The sequence below is a fragment of the Panthera pardus genome, unplaced genomic scaffold (genome assembly GCF_024362965.1).
Source record: "Panthera pardus isolate Hobbes unplaced genomic scaffold, ASM2436296v1 HiC_scaffold_18, whole genome shotgun sequence".
In the NCBI taxonomy this organism is placed as follows: domain Eukaryota; kingdom Metazoa; phylum Chordata; class Mammalia; order Carnivora; family Felidae; genus Panthera; species Panthera pardus.
In genome coordinates, this window is record NW_026526743.1 from 24,985,423 (window position 1) to 25,004,071 (window position 18,649).

The 18,649-nt window shown below is 35.1% G+C and overlaps 1 protein-coding gene across 3 annotated transcripts in view; it reads right to left on the minus strand.

Annotated features, from left to right (window-relative positions):
• Window positions 1–7,327: 7,327 nt before the first annotated feature.
• The window catches only part of CUNH16orf87 (chromosome unknown C16orf87 homolog), a 34,161-nt gene continuing 22,839 nt past the window's right edge, over window positions 7,328–18,649 (minus strand). Inside the window, exons 3-4 of one of the 3 annotated variants that reach the window (XM_019456045.2) lie at window positions 15,010–15,192; window positions 7,328–8,357 (exon numbers count right to left, since the gene is read on the minus strand). In XM_019456045.2, coding sequence (XP_019311590.1) covers window positions 8,239–8,357; window positions 15,010–15,192 — 302 coding nt within the window. In that variant the 3' untranslated portion in view covers window positions 7,328–8,238. Of the gene's footprint in view, window positions 8,358–8,928; window positions 9,626–15,009; window positions 15,193–18,649 lie in introns of those variants that run through there. The other 2 variants (XM_053906066.1, XM_053906068.1) reach the window with 2 other exon arrangements.

An 18,649-nucleotide genomic window follows, 5' to 3' on the forward strand; every position in this document is an offset into this window, starting at 1 on the left:
GAAGGGCGGAACAGATAAAGGGGAGAGATTAAGAGGTAAAAACCTACAGTTATAAAATAAATAAGTCATGGAGATAAAAAGCACAGCATAGGGAATTTAGTTAACAAATAATACCATTATAACATTATGGTAAGAGATGGTGACTACACTTACTGTGGTGAGCACTGAGTAATGTATAGAACTGTCAAATCAATGTTGTATATCTGAAAGATGACATTGTATCTTAATTATATTTCAATAAAAATTAAACAGGCGTTTCATGAAAAAAAATTAAAACATGTCCATCAAGGACACTATTAAGAAAGTAAAAATACAAAAAAAAGTAAAAAGATAATCTATACGATGAGAGGAAATATTTACCAATCACCTATCTGATACAGGTTTAATATGCAGAAGATATAAAGAACTCCTACAACAAAAAGACAACCCAGTTTGAAATGTGCAAAGGAGTTGAATGGACATTTTCCCAAAGATATGAAAATGGTTAATATGCACATGAAGATCTTCAGCATCATCAGTGGTTAGGCAGATGCAAATAAAAACTACAATGAGATACCACTACTAGGATAGCTATACCATAATAATAAAAAAACAAAAAAACAAGTGTTGGCAAGGATGTAGAGAAATTGCTGAATTATGTACATTGCTGGTGAGAATGTAAACTGGTGCAGACAGTTACCACTATGGAAAATAGTTCCTCAAAAAGCTAAATATAAAATTACCATATGATCCAACAATTCCACCCCTAGGTTTATAACCAAAGGAACTGAAAGAGGGACTCCAACATAAACTTGTATGTCAGTGGAACCAAAGGATCTATCAACAAATGAATGGATAAATGAAAATGTAGTATACACATAAAATGGAGTATTATTCATCCATAAAAAGTAATGAAGTTTTGATATAGGATACAACATGGATGTCTTGAAAAAATCGTGCCAAGTGAAATAAGCTGGAGAAAAGAAGGACAAATATTATATGATTCCACTCATATGAAATATCTAGAATAAGCAAATTTGGAGAAAGTAGATTAAAGCTTACCATGGGCTAGGGAAAGGGGGAATGGTAAGCTATTGCCTAATAGTTACAGAGCTTTTATTTGGGGTGACGAAAGTTTTACAATGATTGCCACTGTGGATGTAGTGCCCCTAAATTGTACACTTAAAAATGGTTAAAATAGGGGTGCCTGTGTGGCTCAGTTGGTTAAGCATCTGACTCTTGACTTCAGTTCGTGTCATGATCTCACGGTTGTGAGATCGAGCTCCATGTTGGGCTCTGCAGTTAACATGCAGAACCTGCTTGATATTCTCTTTCTCTCTCTCCCTCTCTGCCCCTCCCCTGCTCTCACTCCCTCTCAAAAATAAACTTAAAAAAGTAGTTAAAATGGAAATTTTGTTATGCCTGTTTTACCACAATTTCTTATCATAACATACCAAAGGTGTACTTTGGGTGAATTGTATGGTATGCGAATTTTATCTCAAAATATATTTTAAAATTATCAGGACCTTTGCATCCCTGTGGAAAGTGTTTTTATTTCCCAGCTTGAAGACCACTGCCATAGCACATACTGTCATCAAAGAGAACACTCGGATTAGAGATGCAGCATCATATAGCTACTATTTTGCAAAGCATATTGGAGGGCAACAATTCTGGCCATTACTCAAAGATTACAACTTATGAGTATGCTAAGATATAAAATAACACTCTAGAATGTAAATCATGAGTTGTTATATAATAGAGACTGTAGACTGGACCAGAATAAGTCTTTTTACCACAGTCAAAAATTACTATTTTCTTAAAGAAAAATTGGAAAGTGGTTCCTGAATCTATTATACTTTAGCTACATTTATCCACACATATGTAGTATTTCTTATTTATGGAAGGAGTCCAGTTAACTCAACATTATCTTCATAAAGTTCCAAAGTAAAGAACTCTATGAGACATAGGAAGAACTCTAAGACATATTGTAGGTAGTGACATATGATCTTGTTTGTTGTTGTTAAGAGAGAGAGCATGTACACAAGCAGGGGAGGAGAGAGAAAATCCCATGCTGGGCGTGGAGCCTGACATGGGACTTGATCTCATGACTAAGATCATAACCTGAGCTAAAACCAAGAGTCAAACACTTAATCGACTGAGCCACCCAGGTGCACCTGATCTTATTTGAACTGAAACAAAACAAAACAAAAAACAACAACTGTGAGGCTCCAATTCTAAGGCAAATAAGAGTAAGGATACACCTGCCTCTCCCACTGAATATAACTTTAAATCCTGGAAAGAATGCATGGAGCATATCCTGAAGACTCTGAAATATAAATACTAGTAGCAGACAAATTAGGAAAGCAGACCCAAATTCTAAATTCCACAGAACTGGCAAAGACTTTATAATCCTCTAGTTACTGCCTAGCTTGGAGCCAAAGGCAGTCTGAATGTGAACTTCCATGGAAGTATGCACCAAATGCACACAAAAGAAGCCAACAGAAGCCCTCTCCTTCTAATCTCAAGAGTGGGAAACTCCTAAAGGTCAGAGAGGGTGGGTCATGTCTTTTTTTTTTCCTCCCCCTTGTTTTCTCCCTTTTTCATCACTCCAGGTCCCAGATGATATACCACAGCAACCACACCTGGTAAGGCACTTAAATCTCAGAGCATTCAGAGTAAATGGATCCCTTCTCTTGCACCATGAGTTATGATCCCAAGTGTGGGTAAATCCCCATTGCTTTTCTTCCCTGCCTTGTTACCTTTTCACCACAGATGCAGTCCCCGGAAGTGTACAGCAGAAGGAAGAAACTAAAGCCTCAGCTTTTTAGATGAAAGACTGAGAAGGGAGGTTCTAATGAGCCAGAAAGTGTCAAGACTGTAAAAAATAGGAAAATGAAGAGTGTGATCCCAGAGTTGTGATTTATTGGGCTTACCTCTGAGCTGTGTATGCAATGGATCTGACCCTAAATAACACAGCACAAGTTTTGAGAAGGGAGTTACACAGTAGAACTAGGTCTGACTTGCCAGAGTAGTACACATGCAGAACTGATCTAAATAGTACTGCAATCACTTAGAAACTGAACGGATACTGGAACCAGAGGTTCCATCAAAATGTGCAGCCTGAACCACTTGGCTGACTACTGTTCTTAGTTACCCAGAGATTCATATACAATATTTGAAATATCAAAGATAAAGTCCAATATCACTTACAACACAAAGAACTAAGAAAACTTCAACTCAAAAATCAACAGAAACCAATTATGACAGGACACAAATTTTAGCATAACCAGAGAAAAGATGTTAAGGCAGCTATTATAATCATACACTAAAGGCAATCATTTTTTTTTCTTTTGGGAAGAGAGTGCACGCACCAGTGCGTAGAGGGAATCCTAAGCAGGCTCCACAACGCGGGGCTCAATCTCATTACCCTGAAATCACAAACTGAGCCAAAATCAAGAGTCAGTCACTCAACTGACTGAGCCACCCAGGCGCCCCAAAGTGAACATTTTTGAAACAAATGAAAAGATAGAAAGTTTCAGAAAGGGAATATAAAATCTAAAGAAAAGTCAAATGGCAATTATAGAAATAAAAAATTACAAAAATAAAAATAAATTCACTGGATGAACTAAGCAGACTGGAGATAAAAGGGGAGTCAGTAAACTTGACTATCCAAAACTATCCAATTGGAAACTATCCGATCCAAACAGAGCAGTAAAAAATGAAAAAAATAAATGAAGGGAGCCCTTGGGATCTGTGAGACAATACCAAAAAGTCTAAAATCTTTGGAGTCTCAGTCAGAGTTTGAGAAAGGAGGTAGAACAGCAAAAATATCTGAATAGCTAAGAATTTTATGTATTTGATGAAAGATATGTACTTACACATTCAAGAAGCTCACAAAACCTCACACAGAAAATAAAAAGCCAGAAAAAGCCATACCCAGACATATCATAATCAAACTGATAAAAAGGACAAAAAGTGCTGAAAGCAGCCAAAAAATAATAATGCTTTAAAAGGATGAAAAATTATTTGAATGGCTGCATATTTCTTGTAAGTCATGGAGGCCAGAAGGAAGTGAGGGAGTTTTTAATGTGCTCTAAGAACTGTCAGCCTAGGGCACCTGGGTGGCTCAGTTGGTTAAACGTCCAACTATGATTCAGGTCATGATCTCACGGTTCATGAGTTTAAGCCCCGTGTTGGGCTCTGTGTTGACAGCTCAGAGCCTGGAGCCTGCTTTGGATTCTGTGTCTCCCTCTCTCTCTGCTCCTCCTGCACTCATGCCCTCTCTCCCTCTCTCTCTCAAAAATAAAAATAAACTTAATGGGGCGCCTGGGTGGCTCAGTCGGTTGAGCGTCCGACTTCAGCTCAGGTCATGATCTCACAGCTGGTGAGTTTGAGCCCCGCGTCAGGCTCCGTGCTGACAGCTCAGAGCGTGGAGCCTGCTTCAGATTCTGTGCCTCCCTCTCTTTCTCTGCCCCAACCCACTTGCATTTTGTCTCTCTCTCTCTCTCTCAAAAATAAGTAAACATTAAAAAAAAATAAAAATAAAAAAATAAAAGTAAACTAAAAAAAAGGAGTGATAATAAAGAAATAATGAAAATCAATGTGACCCACTATATTAACATTCTGAAGGGAAAAATAAGTTTTCTAAAGGAAAAATCATCAGTTTACATGGAAAAAACCATCTGACAAAATTCAACAAATGTTCAAAATAAGAACTCTCAGCCAATAAGAAAGGAATTTCCTCAATTTAATAAGGGGCATTCTACAGCACAAAACCTATGGCAAACACCATACTTAATGGTGTAAGACTGAGTATGTTTTCCCCAGGACTGGAATCAAGGCAAGTATCTTCCTCTCTCACCATTCTTTTTCAATATTGTACTGAGGTCCTTGCCAGTGTAATAAGGCAAAGAAATAAAAAGCACACTGAAAAAACATTAAGGGGGAGGGGAATGACACTCTTAATGGTAAGAGGATAAAAGATTCCTTAATAATACAAAGGAAAATGTCTGTGATAAAAAGAATTATTCCAGTCTAGCACAGAGTCTATTATGTACCTCATACTTTTCGTTCCAGAGAGTTTGCTTTGTAGGTTATGATACTCATTATTATTATAGTTGTGACCCTTGAGCAATGAACACTAATAAACTAAGTGGATTAAAACAGCACAAAAGAGGGGCGCCTGGGTGGCTCAGTACGTTAACTGTCTGACTCTTGATTTCAGTTCAGGTTGTGATCTACACTGACAGAGTGGAGTCTGCTTGGAATTCACTCTCCCTCTTTAATTTAAACATTAATGTTTAAATAAAACATTAAAAAAACCCAGCACATAAGAACGACTAGAAAAAGTAAAATATATATGTGTACATGCATATATAGATACATATACCCAAATATAAAAACAAGGCTTAGAAAAACAGGAATCAAAGATGAAAAAAAAGGAAACCCAACTACATTTGCACAAAAAATTTAAAAATTCTATCCACAGCTTATTTTTGTATGCAGAATCAAACAAATTTGATTAATATTTTCATGTGAAGTACATGAGAGCTTAATTTCTCCAAATTTAAAGGATAAACATATGCATGTTGAATGTAAAAATTATCAAAAAAAGGTAAAAAGTTTTGCAGTTAGAATTAGAGAATCAAATGCAATTACCATAGTTTAGAAAGTCGAACACTTTTCAATTTGAATTCTTATCTCAGAAAAAACACGTACATATTACTTTTAGCAAACACCACAAATGTCATGACATACTGAGCATTATTTTCTAAAGTACTTTTGAAGTTTCAAAAAGTATGTATTTATTCTGGCTAAACTTTTAAGTCATTTATAATTTTATATTTTATGTCATCATGATGTAAATTGTCTCAAGCTGTTTGATCATTTCCAGTGATTGCTACAGAAGAAATAATTTGCAGGATTTCCTTAAATAACTTACATTAAGTACAACCGAAGGCTTCTCTGCCCATAAAAATGTAAGAAGTGTTGTTAAAAAAAAAAATTAAATCTCAAAAATTTAAGTGTCCCCCCCCCCCACCCCGCAATGAAAACACTCTGGAATACAATGGGATTGGGTGGGGGAGGTAAACATACAAATTTGTATAGTTTAACCTAACAACTCCCAAATACCTTGTATTTAATTTTGTTCACATTTAAGAATGAACATATCTTCAATGGACCTAATCTAATTATGGAATCATTTTAGGGCATTCTGAATAATCATATCACTTACAGATATTAGAGCAGAATAAATTTTGGATTATATAATTAAATTACTACAATTATGTTCTTAGGATATCTGCTGATAATAAAGGCTTCTTAAACACCAATAACAAGTAATACATTCTGAGGCCATTACAACATTTTTAGACAAATTCAGCTTTATAATGAGATTATAAACATATCAGAGAATACAATTTTTAGAGAAATTTTTTAAATAGGTTACATCACAAATAGGAGAAGCTTAATTTGTCCCTCTGCCAAAGAACTTTTTAAATAAGACAATGATTTAACCTTATGAGCATCTGAAATAAATTATCTCTTTACATGGCAAGTTCCAGCCTAGTCACCAGTCTCCACCCTTATTGTATACATGACTATTTTAACATGACTTTCCTCTAAGGTCTCCAGCTTTAAATGGATAGATTCTGACATCAATAATTCTTTAAAGAGATGCCTACTCCTAAGCTTTTCTCCCTTTTTCTGAGGACATATATATACTCACAAGCATTTTAGATATTATTTTTTTTGTCAAATTAAAAATAGTTTTCTTATATTTCAAAGATAAAATCACATTAGCATGCTTGGGAATAAACTTTATTACTAGAGCTTTAAAATGCATACAAGATAATTGTAGTAGTACCTGCAGGTAAATAGGGGGATTGAGGGTAAAGGAATTCTTAGAAAATTCTTAGAATAATTCTGCATCCTACCTAGAGTACCTCTTAAGCTCCCTCTGCTGGCTACCATTTAAATGAAATAGGAAAAAATGTGAATCTTTTTTTCTTTTGGGAGGTGATGGGAGATGCAGGATGAAGCTGCCAATGCTACTATTGAAACTGAAAGGGAAATTCTCTTAAAGTTAAATCTGGCTGATGACTACCTTCACTAATAGGGCTTCTGGACTTCCAAACAGATTTGGCCACTGGGGTGGGAGAGGGAGGTACCTGAAATAAGGGAAGTTACGGTCAAATTTGAATGTTAAATTGATATGCAAAAAATGCAAAAGCATCTAGTATAAAATAAATCAGCTATAAACAGTTATCATTTATGACTAGAAAAACTAAGAATTTAAATATAGTTCACAACTTCATAGAGCACAAACTTATACCACACTATTAATCTATTAGTTTCAATATTAAGGTTTATTTTTTTTCCAGAGTGAGGTTAAGTAACAATTTAAATAATTATCAGGATGTATAAATGAACATCCATTCAGATAAAACATTACTGCTTAAAAGTGGCTAAGAAATATTTTGTATGTAATAAATATATCTTATGTTTAGGTTAACAGGCACCATCTTGAGAGCAGAAAAGGTTTTTTTTAAACCAATAAATAAATTACATTCAAGAAAACAAGTTGTTTATATCTGAAGTATGATATATCCTTAAATGTTTTTCTTCATATAGCACCCAAACTTCCCAAATGTCTAGAAAGTATCTCCCAAAATATAACTCATACCTTAAGTCATAAAAATAAAGGCCAAGAAAAAAATCAAGACAAAATTTACAGTTTATATTCTTAATTCCCCATTCAATAAAATATCAATTGCCAATTTATTAAAAGTAAATGAACTGTATATATGCAATCTGTTACTGCTGAAAATCTGAAATATATATTTTTAAAAGTCACTCTTTTTCCAAGTACTTAAAATATTGCATCTCTGGTGGCAAACCTGAAAACTAACAAGCATTTTATTTCCCTAGTTTTCATTCTTCCACTCCCACCCCCTACCCCTTTACCCTTTAACAGCCATCCATTGTTTTTGTTTTTGTTTGTTTTTGTTTTTGGTAAATATACTTACTTATATCCCAAACACAAAACACTGACAATACTCCTTGGTAAACAAGGAAATCCCAGAACAGTCCAAGCCTACAGCTTTGCTCCCAAAGTGTGGCACAGGCTAAATGACAGGGGAAAAAAAACAATCAATGGCCCTTATTGATGCAGTCAGAATGCTCCTGAGAGTCCACAACTGTTTGAGAATTTGCTGATGTAATCCTGAAGAAAGTTTCAACACATTGTGCAGACAAATATCAGAGAATAAGTCTTTGATTGATAATTTTTCTATTTATTTCTGCCAAGGCGACTGAAAACACGAAAGCCTTTTCATCAGAGAGGTTAGCATAGATGTCAATTTCCTTTTCCTGTTTCTCTGTTAAAAGAAAAAGAGAAAGCTTAATATAAAGGCAGTAAATTCAGTCATTAAAAAAATACTTAAAGCTTTCAAGTATTTCTTTAGATGATAATAAACACTGTATATTAAGTGTTATATAGTATCATGCTACTAAACTGAAAATTTTTAGAAATTACACAAAGGAGTTACTGAAATGCCATGAACTAAATGGAAACTGTATATATTTCTATACACACTGTTCATGTATCTACATCATTTCTGTAAAAATCCCAAGTATTTCTTTCTCTTCACTAGGATGAGTGCTCACTGTCCCAATCAAAATAAATTTCCTCATCCTAAAGATGTTCCCTTCTGAACACCAACAGTACCTTGATGAATATATTAACTTCTTCAACAAATAAGAATAACCTACATTTAATTCTAATTTCACCCTCCTGATTACAAATGTAACCCAAGTTCATGGTAGAAAGTTGAAATAAAAACAACCTATATATTATCTCCTGAGCCAGCTAAAATCACAATAAATATCTTTGTACACATTCTGCCAAATTCTTTTTTTGGGGTCTTCTAAGATTCTATTTTTGTCTGGTTTTTTTTTGTTTACTTGTTTTATTTTGGCTTTTTTAAGCAAAGTTAAACACATACATAAGTTTAGATTCAAATCACTTTTATAAAACTTATCACAAAAAACAGAAGTCCTCCTCCCCACATGTACATTTTTCACTCTCCAAATGCAACTATTTTTTTTCTCAGTTGTTTCTTTTTGTTTTTGCCTCTCTAAGCAACATTTTTATATGATGCTACTTCGTGGTTTTAGGCATTATTAATTGACCTTCCACCAGAGAAAGTTAGAATTCAGTTGTATCACAATTTTGATGAGACCAATATTCAATGTTTATATTATTCTAACTATGTAAATGATTTCACTTTTACTGCACATTGTTTTTTTTTTTTCCCCTGAAGAGATTCTCTTTTTCCATCTGGTTAATTTTCATTACTAATTGAACCCAAACTCTCTCCAAGTTGTATAGATCTTTCAGGATGTTTACACATATTAGGCATTATATCAATTTTATCTTCTTGAAGAAGTCTCTCCAAGTCTTCTGCTCCAATCTGAAATGGTTGCTTTCTGGACCTGCTACACAATTAATTATCATTGAGATCTCTCTTCAACATCATGCTGGATATAACCATCTTTCTCTCGAGTTGGACTCTGTGTCCTGGATGCCAGGACATTTTCTTGGTTTACTTCTTCCTTTGGATGTCATGTATCTTGCAGTAGCTTCCTGAGAAAGGGGAGTACAGGTAGCAAAAATTTTGAGACTCTGAATGTTAGAAATTGGCTTTAGACTACCTTCATGCTAATCCATAGTGTGGGCAACTAAAAAGTCATAGATTCCCTCTTAGTATGTCTTCTAATGGTGTCACTATTTTTTTTAAAAAAGCCAGTACCTTTTTGTACAGTTATTTAAAAAATTATTGCTAAATATGCATACAATGAAATACACAGATCTTAAGTGTACAATTGGATGAGTTCTAACAAAATATACACCTACATAACCCACACCCTCAATCATTAATATACAGGAAATTCCTCATGTTCCTTTCCAGTCACTGCTTCCCCCACCTCATCAGCAACTACTGTTCCATCGCCAGAGATTCATTTGCCTGTTCTTGAACTTATATATGGCATTATACAGCATGAACTGTTTTGTGTCTAGCTTCTCTCATTCAACACATTTTTAAAATTCACTGATGCTGTTCATATGTAAGTAGTTTGTTCCTTGCTGGGTAGTATTGCATTATATTAATTCCAAATGCTATCTTGATTTCCTCTTTTTCCCTTGAGCACTTGAAGGGGTTTTCCTTTAACAAAAGAGATAGGATTTATGATAGTACGTTTCAGCATGATCTCTACTTTTAACCATTCACTGGTCTGGGAATTTGGTGGGCCATTTCAATGTGGAAACTCAATGTCCTTCAGGTGGAAAAATTTCTTGAATTATTTCATCGATGACTTCCTTCTCCCCCATCTTCTATGTTCTTTTTTGGAACATCAGTTATTTATTGATGCTGACCTCAAACTGGTCCTCTAAATTTATCATTCCCATTCTATATTTTCATCTCTTTTTCTACTGCTCTAGGTTCTAGTACAATTCTTTAATTCTGCCAATAAACCTGTTAAAGTTTTTCATCTGCAAATCTTTATATGCATATTGTTTGAGATTTAAAGTTCATTTTCTAGGTACTTTTTGACACGTGCTTTTTCTATTTAAATATCATCTTGTTCTTGTTTCATGACTACAATATCTCCTCTTGCCACGAACATTAATGATAGTTTTAATTTTTTCTCATTCATGCAAAAACTTGTTTTACTCAAGCTATTGTTTTTTCCTGTTGATATGGTCTTAGCCTTCCATATAGATGCTTTCAGAGAACACATGCGCACACAAGCTGGGGAGAAGCAGAGAGAGGGGGAGAGAAAGAATTCCAAGCAGGCTCCCTGTTGTCAGCACAGAGCCCATCGCAGGACTCAATCTCACAAACCATGAAATCATGACCTGAGCCAACATCAAGAGTCAGACGTTTAACCAACTGAGCTATCCAGGTGCCCCAACCTGGGTAATTCTTGATAATTTGCTCATATTTATGAGTGGGATCCAAAAAGCTGATTAGCTCATATACATTGTGGAGCCTGACTCTGATCACTAATTTAGGGTGATCTGAATAGGCCATTTCTTTGTGAAATCCCTAATGAAACTATCTTTATTTTAGGCTTTTTCTCTTGGGTTTTTCACATTTCCTAGAGAAGATACTACTAATTTCTTTCTTACCTGGGAGATAAAAGCCTGAGTATAGAACTCAGTATTATTTATCATCTCCAATTCTCACATAGTCTTCCTGATCTTAATACAGTACCCCTGCCCTCAATGACACCTGGTGTTCCCTAAATCAGAGACTCTGTTTTGTCTGACCTTTTTCAAAGGATAAATTTGGAAGGAGGGGAAAATGATGTAAACAGCCCTACCAGGCCATTAAAAAACAGACTTCCAAGCAATCTCGTTTTTAACCTCACCTTCACCTCTACACTTCCAGACCTAACTGATGTACAAATTCCTGACCTTAAGGCAGTTGTGTAATAAAAATCAGTTTCTTTCTTAGTTTTCCCCAAAGGAGCTTACAATTTAGGTTTCATGGGTCTACTAAAGCAGTGATCACTTTCCAGAATTCTACTGCTTTTCCCATTCCTTGTCCTTGTGGTATTTGGTCCTTTAAAAAAAAAAAGTCCCTTTACTATAATATTACTAGGAGTTGAAGATGGTGGAGAGCAAGGTGTGGTTATTCAATCTACCAACTTTAACTTGAACTCTACATTAATCTCTTATGTTCATTAATAAGATATTCAGAATTGCCCATTATATTTTAATAAAAATGTCACTCAACATTACTAATATTCAAAATAATCCTACTCCCCTCATACAAAATAAAAACTTATCTTAAACCGACCAAAAAATTTTAATGGTTTGTTTTTATGATTGTATAAAAATAGGTTGTTATCTAGATGTCTAACAAGCTTCCCTTTCCCACTCTCTTCTTCCTATTCTTTTTTGAAATACAGAAAACACAGTCAATTAAAAATGTGTTTTTAGACATACTGTCAGGTTTTCCTTATTAAAGGTAAAGCTTGCTTCTTTTTAAGCACCCAATGAGCAAGGAATCAATAAAAATGGAATTAAATAGCTACTTAATACTAAGAAGCATATGACAGAAGTCTATTTTAAAATACACAGATATTTCAAAAGTTCATATTTCTCATCCCTATTATATTTAGGGAACATGGTCTGCCTCAAGGGTTGGTAAAATACAGTCCAAGGTCAAATCTGGCCTGCCACCTGTTTTTATAAAGTCTTAGTGGAACAGAGCCATGCCCGTTCATTTACATATTGTCTATGGCTGCTTTCCAGCTACAATGACAGGGCAGAGTAGCTGCAACAGAAGACCGTATGGCCCACAACGTCTAAAATATTTATTATCTGGCTCTTTACAGAAAAAGTTTGCTGACCTCCTCCCCCCTCAGACTCCTGGACTACATTAAAAGATTCTACTCCTCCCCCGTCGCCCTCCTGGCCTATATTAAGATTCCAGTTTATTCTACAAAAACTGCTTTGAGCATCTTCCTGTTTGTATTAAAAATAAATCAAAAGCATATCTTACTCTAGAAATAGCTCAAGATTTTTCTACCATAAGCTGAAAATACCTGAAAAAAGAATTTATAGCTAAGTAAATTCTTTTCTCAAGTTAACATGAAATAAAAATTCAGACCTGTACATACAGAGTCCTAGCACAACTATCAATAGACTTCATTTCTCCAACTAAAAGACCATCATTATCTGTTTTCTCATCTCCTCTCACCACCAGAAGCATTCCTTTTCCATTCTTTGGGTTATATTCCCTTTACTTCAACTGAAAAGTATGTTCTGTTTTCTGGGTCAAGCAGTATTTCCCTCTTTTTTTTTCCCTCCTGTTGCCTTTTCTTTACCTAGTTTCCCTTCTGAAACAGGTTTTAGCACAGATTTTCTGACCACCCCATTAAAAAATATATTCAAGGGCGCCTGGGTGGCTCAGTCAGTTAAGCGTCCAACTTCAGCTCAGGTCATGATCTTGCAGTTTGTGTTTGAGCCCTGTGTCAGGCTCTGTGCTGACAGCTTGGAGCCTGGAGCTTGCTTTGGATTCTGTGTCTCCTCCTCTCTCTGCCCCTCCCCTGCTCATGCTCATGCTCTGTCTCTCAATAATAAATAAACGTTAAAAAAAAAATTTGTTTTTAAACACAAAAACCCCAAAAAACCACATTCATGTTTAGAAAATAACTCAAAGTCTCCGGAAGAGCAGCATAAGAGAAGGAAAGAAAATGGGAGTAAAATTACCCATGGAATTAAGGAGTATTTAAGTATACTTCAAAGAATACAAATATGATATAAACCTTATCCTTTTAGCTATACAGTGCTAAGAAACCATATATAATTTATTTTTACAGTAAATTTATTTTCCCTAACAGTAGTAACTTTATTCAAATAAAAGCATACAGAGGGCCACTTGGGTGGCTCAGTCAGTTAAGTGTCTGATCTCAGCTCAGGTCATGATTTCATGGTTGGGCAGTGCAGGGCCTGCTTGGGATTCTGTCTCTTCTTCTCTCTGCCCCTCCCCCACTCATGCAAAGGAGCGCATGCCCACACGCTGTCTCTCAAAATAAACTTAAATAAAAAAGCATACAAAGCAGGGAGAAATGGTAAACAGGTAAAAAAAAAAAAAAAAAAAGCTCAGATGTCTAAAATAAAACAAATTTGTGCTTATGCTTGAATACCTAAAAACGAATGCCTGAAAAAGCAAAGTATAACTCACCAGCAAGAAATTATTAATGCATTTCACTGAATATGAAATTATTTTGATACAGGTTTTTTAAGTAATTAAAAAGAGCAACTATCCCTTTTTCCATTAATTACAGGTTTGACAGTCTCAATTTCAAAAGATATTCATGGCCACATGGGGGTTCATCATCTAGTCTAGTCTCTCTACTCTTGTGTCATCTTTGAAATTTCCATGGTAAAAAGTTTTTTAGAAGATGTATAAAAAGAGAAGATGAAGTTTTAGTTAATCATAAAAACAAGTTACTGGTAGACATACTACTTATCAGAAGGAGAAGACATGTAAGGAGAAATATAAATACATTTTGGACCAAGAAGAATTTACCTAACTATCCAAAAGCTGCCTCAAAGCAGGGAGGACACAATGAACAATTTAAAAATTCATACTAAAGAATACTTTCAATAGAAAAATTTTAAAACTTGTAGTATAACAGTTTGAAGTCTAATGGAACTCAGATTTATCTTTAAAAACAAATAAGTAAAAAACACCCATTTTAATAGGCTTCTCTGGGTGTCATATGAAAATTATTATCTCTGAACTCTTACTATCATCAGTTTTTAAAAATTTTTTTAATGTTTATTTATTTTTCAAAGAGAGAGAAAGAGAGCATGAGCAAGGGAGGGGCAGAGAGAGACAGACACAGAATTTGAAGCAGGCTCCAGGCTCTGTCAGTACAGACCCTGACACGGGGCTCAAACTCACCAACTGTGAGATCATGACCTGAGCCAAAGTTGGACCTTTAACTGACTAAGCCACCCAGGTGCCCCTCTGCTATCATCAGTTTATAGCAAGGTGAATTTTACCTAATTTAAGCCTTTAGATTTTGAAAACTAAACTCTGATTTTTTTTTTTTTAAACAAGCATCTATCCTGGAGGAAATATTTTCAAACTAAAATATGAGTTGTGGGGCACCTGGATGGCTCAGTTGGTTAAATATCCTACCCTTGATTTGGGTTCAGGTTATGATCTCACAGTTCATGAGATCAAGCACTGCATCGGGCTCTGTGCTGTCAGTACATGGGCTGCTTGGGATTCTTGCTCCCCCTCTCTCTCTGCCCCTTCCCGCTCAGGCTCTCTCTTTCTCAAAATAAATAAACTTCTAAAAATTTTAAAAATAAAATATGAGTTGTGATTTTAAGTCTAGGAGCTCAATGCCTACCAAACACTTTCTTTACTACTATCTAATTAAGGCTCTAGAAAAATTTTAATATTTGAAAAAAAAAAAACTGCTTGGATTTATTCATACCTCTTTCTTCCTCATGTTTTTTGGCAGATGCAGTTTTAGGTCTTCCTCTTCCTCGTCTGATATGATCTGAATGGCTGTTACTTCGAGACCTCTTTCTGTTTTCTAAATCCTTATTTACTGTAGAATTTATCTTCTCTCGCCTAACTCTCTCTGTTCGCCTCCTCTTGGCCTCATGCTTGTTTTCTGTATGGATGAATAAAAGTGATATATTTTAGGGCTTAGCAAGAACTGTTTGCCCAAGTTCTCATTGTCTTCTTTTTCTTTCTAAATAGCACTAAAGTTTGCTGTCTGGCATAATTTATAAAACTACAACTGTTACATCTATGCTCCTGACACCCACATAGGAAAAAAGAAATTCAAATTGAGATCCACATTAACTCATGAGGTAGGAGGAATTTTAATAGAAGACCAGTTTCTTTATTTGGCACAGTTAATTTCAGTCCCTACATATTCACACAGTTCCACAGAGATCTTTCTGCCTTTTTCCTTCTCTCTGCTTCCAAACTAAAAATGGTCAAGTATTACAAAAGGAAAAACAAAACAAAACATTTCGTTTTGCCCCCTACTCAAATTATAGATTGAAATATGTCAAATACACAGAAGCAAAACTGACCTTAACCATAATATATTAATTAAGGTTACCAACAAAAAGCAAACAGAAGGCATCCACAGAAAAATATAAAAACACTAGGGAATAAGTAGTTTTCATTTTAGCCACAGATGAGGTCATTTCTGACATTCTCAGAGCATGTGGATCCCTAAATGGAATAGCAATAGGGGAACTTTACTCAATATGATGATTTAAATAATGCAAGAAGCGATCCTTCTCACTCCAAACAATTCAAAACGTTGGAGAAGACAAATTTTAAAAAACAAAAATGTGCTTTAATACATCTGAACTCAAAAGCAACAAAGAGAAGGGGCACCTGGGTGGCTCAGTCGATTAAACATCTGACTTCAGCTCAGGTCATGATCTCATGGCTTGTGAATTGCAGCCCGGTGTCTGTCTCTGTCTCTCTGCCCCTCCCAACTCGTGCTCTGTCTCTCTGTCTCTCTCAAAAATAAACATTAAAAAAAAAAAAAAAAGCAACAAAGAGAATTCCCCAAATGGCTAAACCACAATGGTGAAGGGCCAAAATAAATAAAATTCATATCCCAAGAAGTAAAGAGAATAATTTAAAAGACTGTAATATAATTATGCTTAATAGGCTAGTGTAAAATTAAAAAAATAGTAATGATTATTTCCAAATGCCATATCTTTAGAAAATTAATTCTAATCTCAGACATATCAGATGATGCAAGAACATTTAATTATTCCAGACTTCAAGTTATCAAAGACAACCAGGCTTGTTAAAGGATTCAAGGGCAACTGGAAAAGGCCTGACCACTGCAGGACAACTTGAGCATCAATAAAAATAGTAACTGTAAAGCTGAAACATCAAATATACTGAAAACTACAAGCACATGACATTAAATACAAAAACAAAAGCAAAAACTACTTGACCAGGATAGGAAGATGCTAATGAACCAACTGAGTATTTTGAAAACTTAAAGAGACAGAATTCAAACTGTACCATTTACTGGATAACAAAACAACAGATAAAGAGAAGTTTCTCATTTAAGGATTATTGTGGATAAAAAATGAAGAAAGAATGATAAAATCAAAGTATAGCTGTTTTCAACCAGAAATGAACTAAAGGATGTAAGTACTAAACATAAATAGCTGCTAACATCAGAAAAACAGAGACAAGCAGGCTTTAATGAACCTCCTGACAGAATATCATCTTGTCAAGAAAATCAAGCCTTTGAATCCAAATTACAATTTACAGGAAAAACAAGTCACTGGAGGAATGTGTGATCCTATATTCCTACACCATAAAGACCCAAACAGCACATCCAAATGTAAAAATGACAGTATCTTTAACATATAATTTGCAAGGAAAAACAAAAAAAAGAAAACAACGGATAAAAGAGAGCTAAAAAAGATATTGTCCATATGTAACATGGAATTTGGTTTTTAAAACTTTTTTTTTTAAGTTTTTAAGACCATTTATGAGACACCTGAAAATTTCAACACCAGTTGGGTATTTAATATTAAGGAATTGTTAATTTTAATTGTGCTTATGTTTTTAAAGATCTGTCTTTTAGAAACATATAATGAAATATTTACAACTGAAATTACATGATATTTGCTTAAAAATAATATGCAAGGGAAGGAGTAAATGTGGGTGTTAATGGGGACAGGTTGGCCATTTTCTCCTCTGTGTGTGCTTAGAAAACTTCTAAAAAAATCAAGGAAATAGTGATAGGTAAAGCTTCTGGTATGCCTTTTGAAGTTCAACAATGAATTTAGGTTTGTTCTTCCACCTACCCACTCATCTCTGCTAACTTCTAAATTATTAGCCAAACTTCTCAAAAAAAGAGATATCTGTACTTTCTGTCTTCAGTTTCTCAACCTCCCATTCCCTCATCAATCCATTCCAATACAGTTCCCCAATCAATGAAACTGATCATCCAGAAGGACAAACATCTGTTAACAAATCTAACAGTTTCTCTTTAATCATCTTAATACCATTCGTTATCAAATCTAACAGCATCTTTCTTTAATCATCTTAATACCATCCCTAAAAAATTCAACAAAGATAGGGGTGCCTGGGTGGCTCAGTCGGTTACGCATCTGACTTCAGCTCAGGTCATGATCTTGGTTTGTGAGTTCGAGACCCATATGGGGCTGGTCTGCTGTCAGCATAGAGCCCACTTCAGATCCTCTGTCCCCCTCTCCCTGCAGTTCCTTCATGCACACACACATACTCTCTCTCCCCAAAATAAATAAACATTAAAAAGGAGGAGGAGGAGGAGAAGTAACACACTCTCTCTCCCCAAAATAAATAAACATTAAAAAGGAGGAGGAGGAGGAGGAACATACTCTCTCTCCCAAAAATAAATAAACATTAAAAAGGAGGAGGGGGAGGAGGGAGGAGAAGAAAGAAAAAAGAAGAAAGAAGAAGAAGAGGCACCTGGGTGGCTTAGTCAGTTAAGCACCCAACTTTGGCTCATGAGTTTGAGCCCCACATCAGGCTCTGCACTGATAGCACAGGGCCTGCTTGAGATTCTGTCTCCCTCTCTCTCTCTGCCCCTCTCCCGCTCTCTCAAAATAAACTTAAAAAAAAAAAAAAAAGAAAGAAAATTCAACAAAGATGACTATACTTTTCCTTAAATTATTCTTCACTTGATTTTCAGGCTTCTGTCTTTTCCTCCACCAGGTTCTCACCTTTAATATTAAAGCCCTGGGACTCTGACCTGAGCTCTCTTCTCTTACTTACACTCTAGATAATCCATAGACCCAAACGGTTCCAAAATTTATACTTTCAACTGATATCTTTCCAAAGCTCCAACTGCCTACCTGACAGCTTCACTCTAATATCTTACAAGCATTTCAAATGTATCAAAAAAATAACTTGATTTTCCCTCCTCCAAAGCTTCCTTATATTAATAGATAGTACCACCCAGGTGCAAAAGCCAAATAATTTGTAGTTATCTGTGACTCATCTTGTTTCCTATCATCACAAAAGTCCACAGGTATTCTCTGCAAAATATATCTACAATTACTTTATCTCTTTGCCTCTATGGTCAACATCCA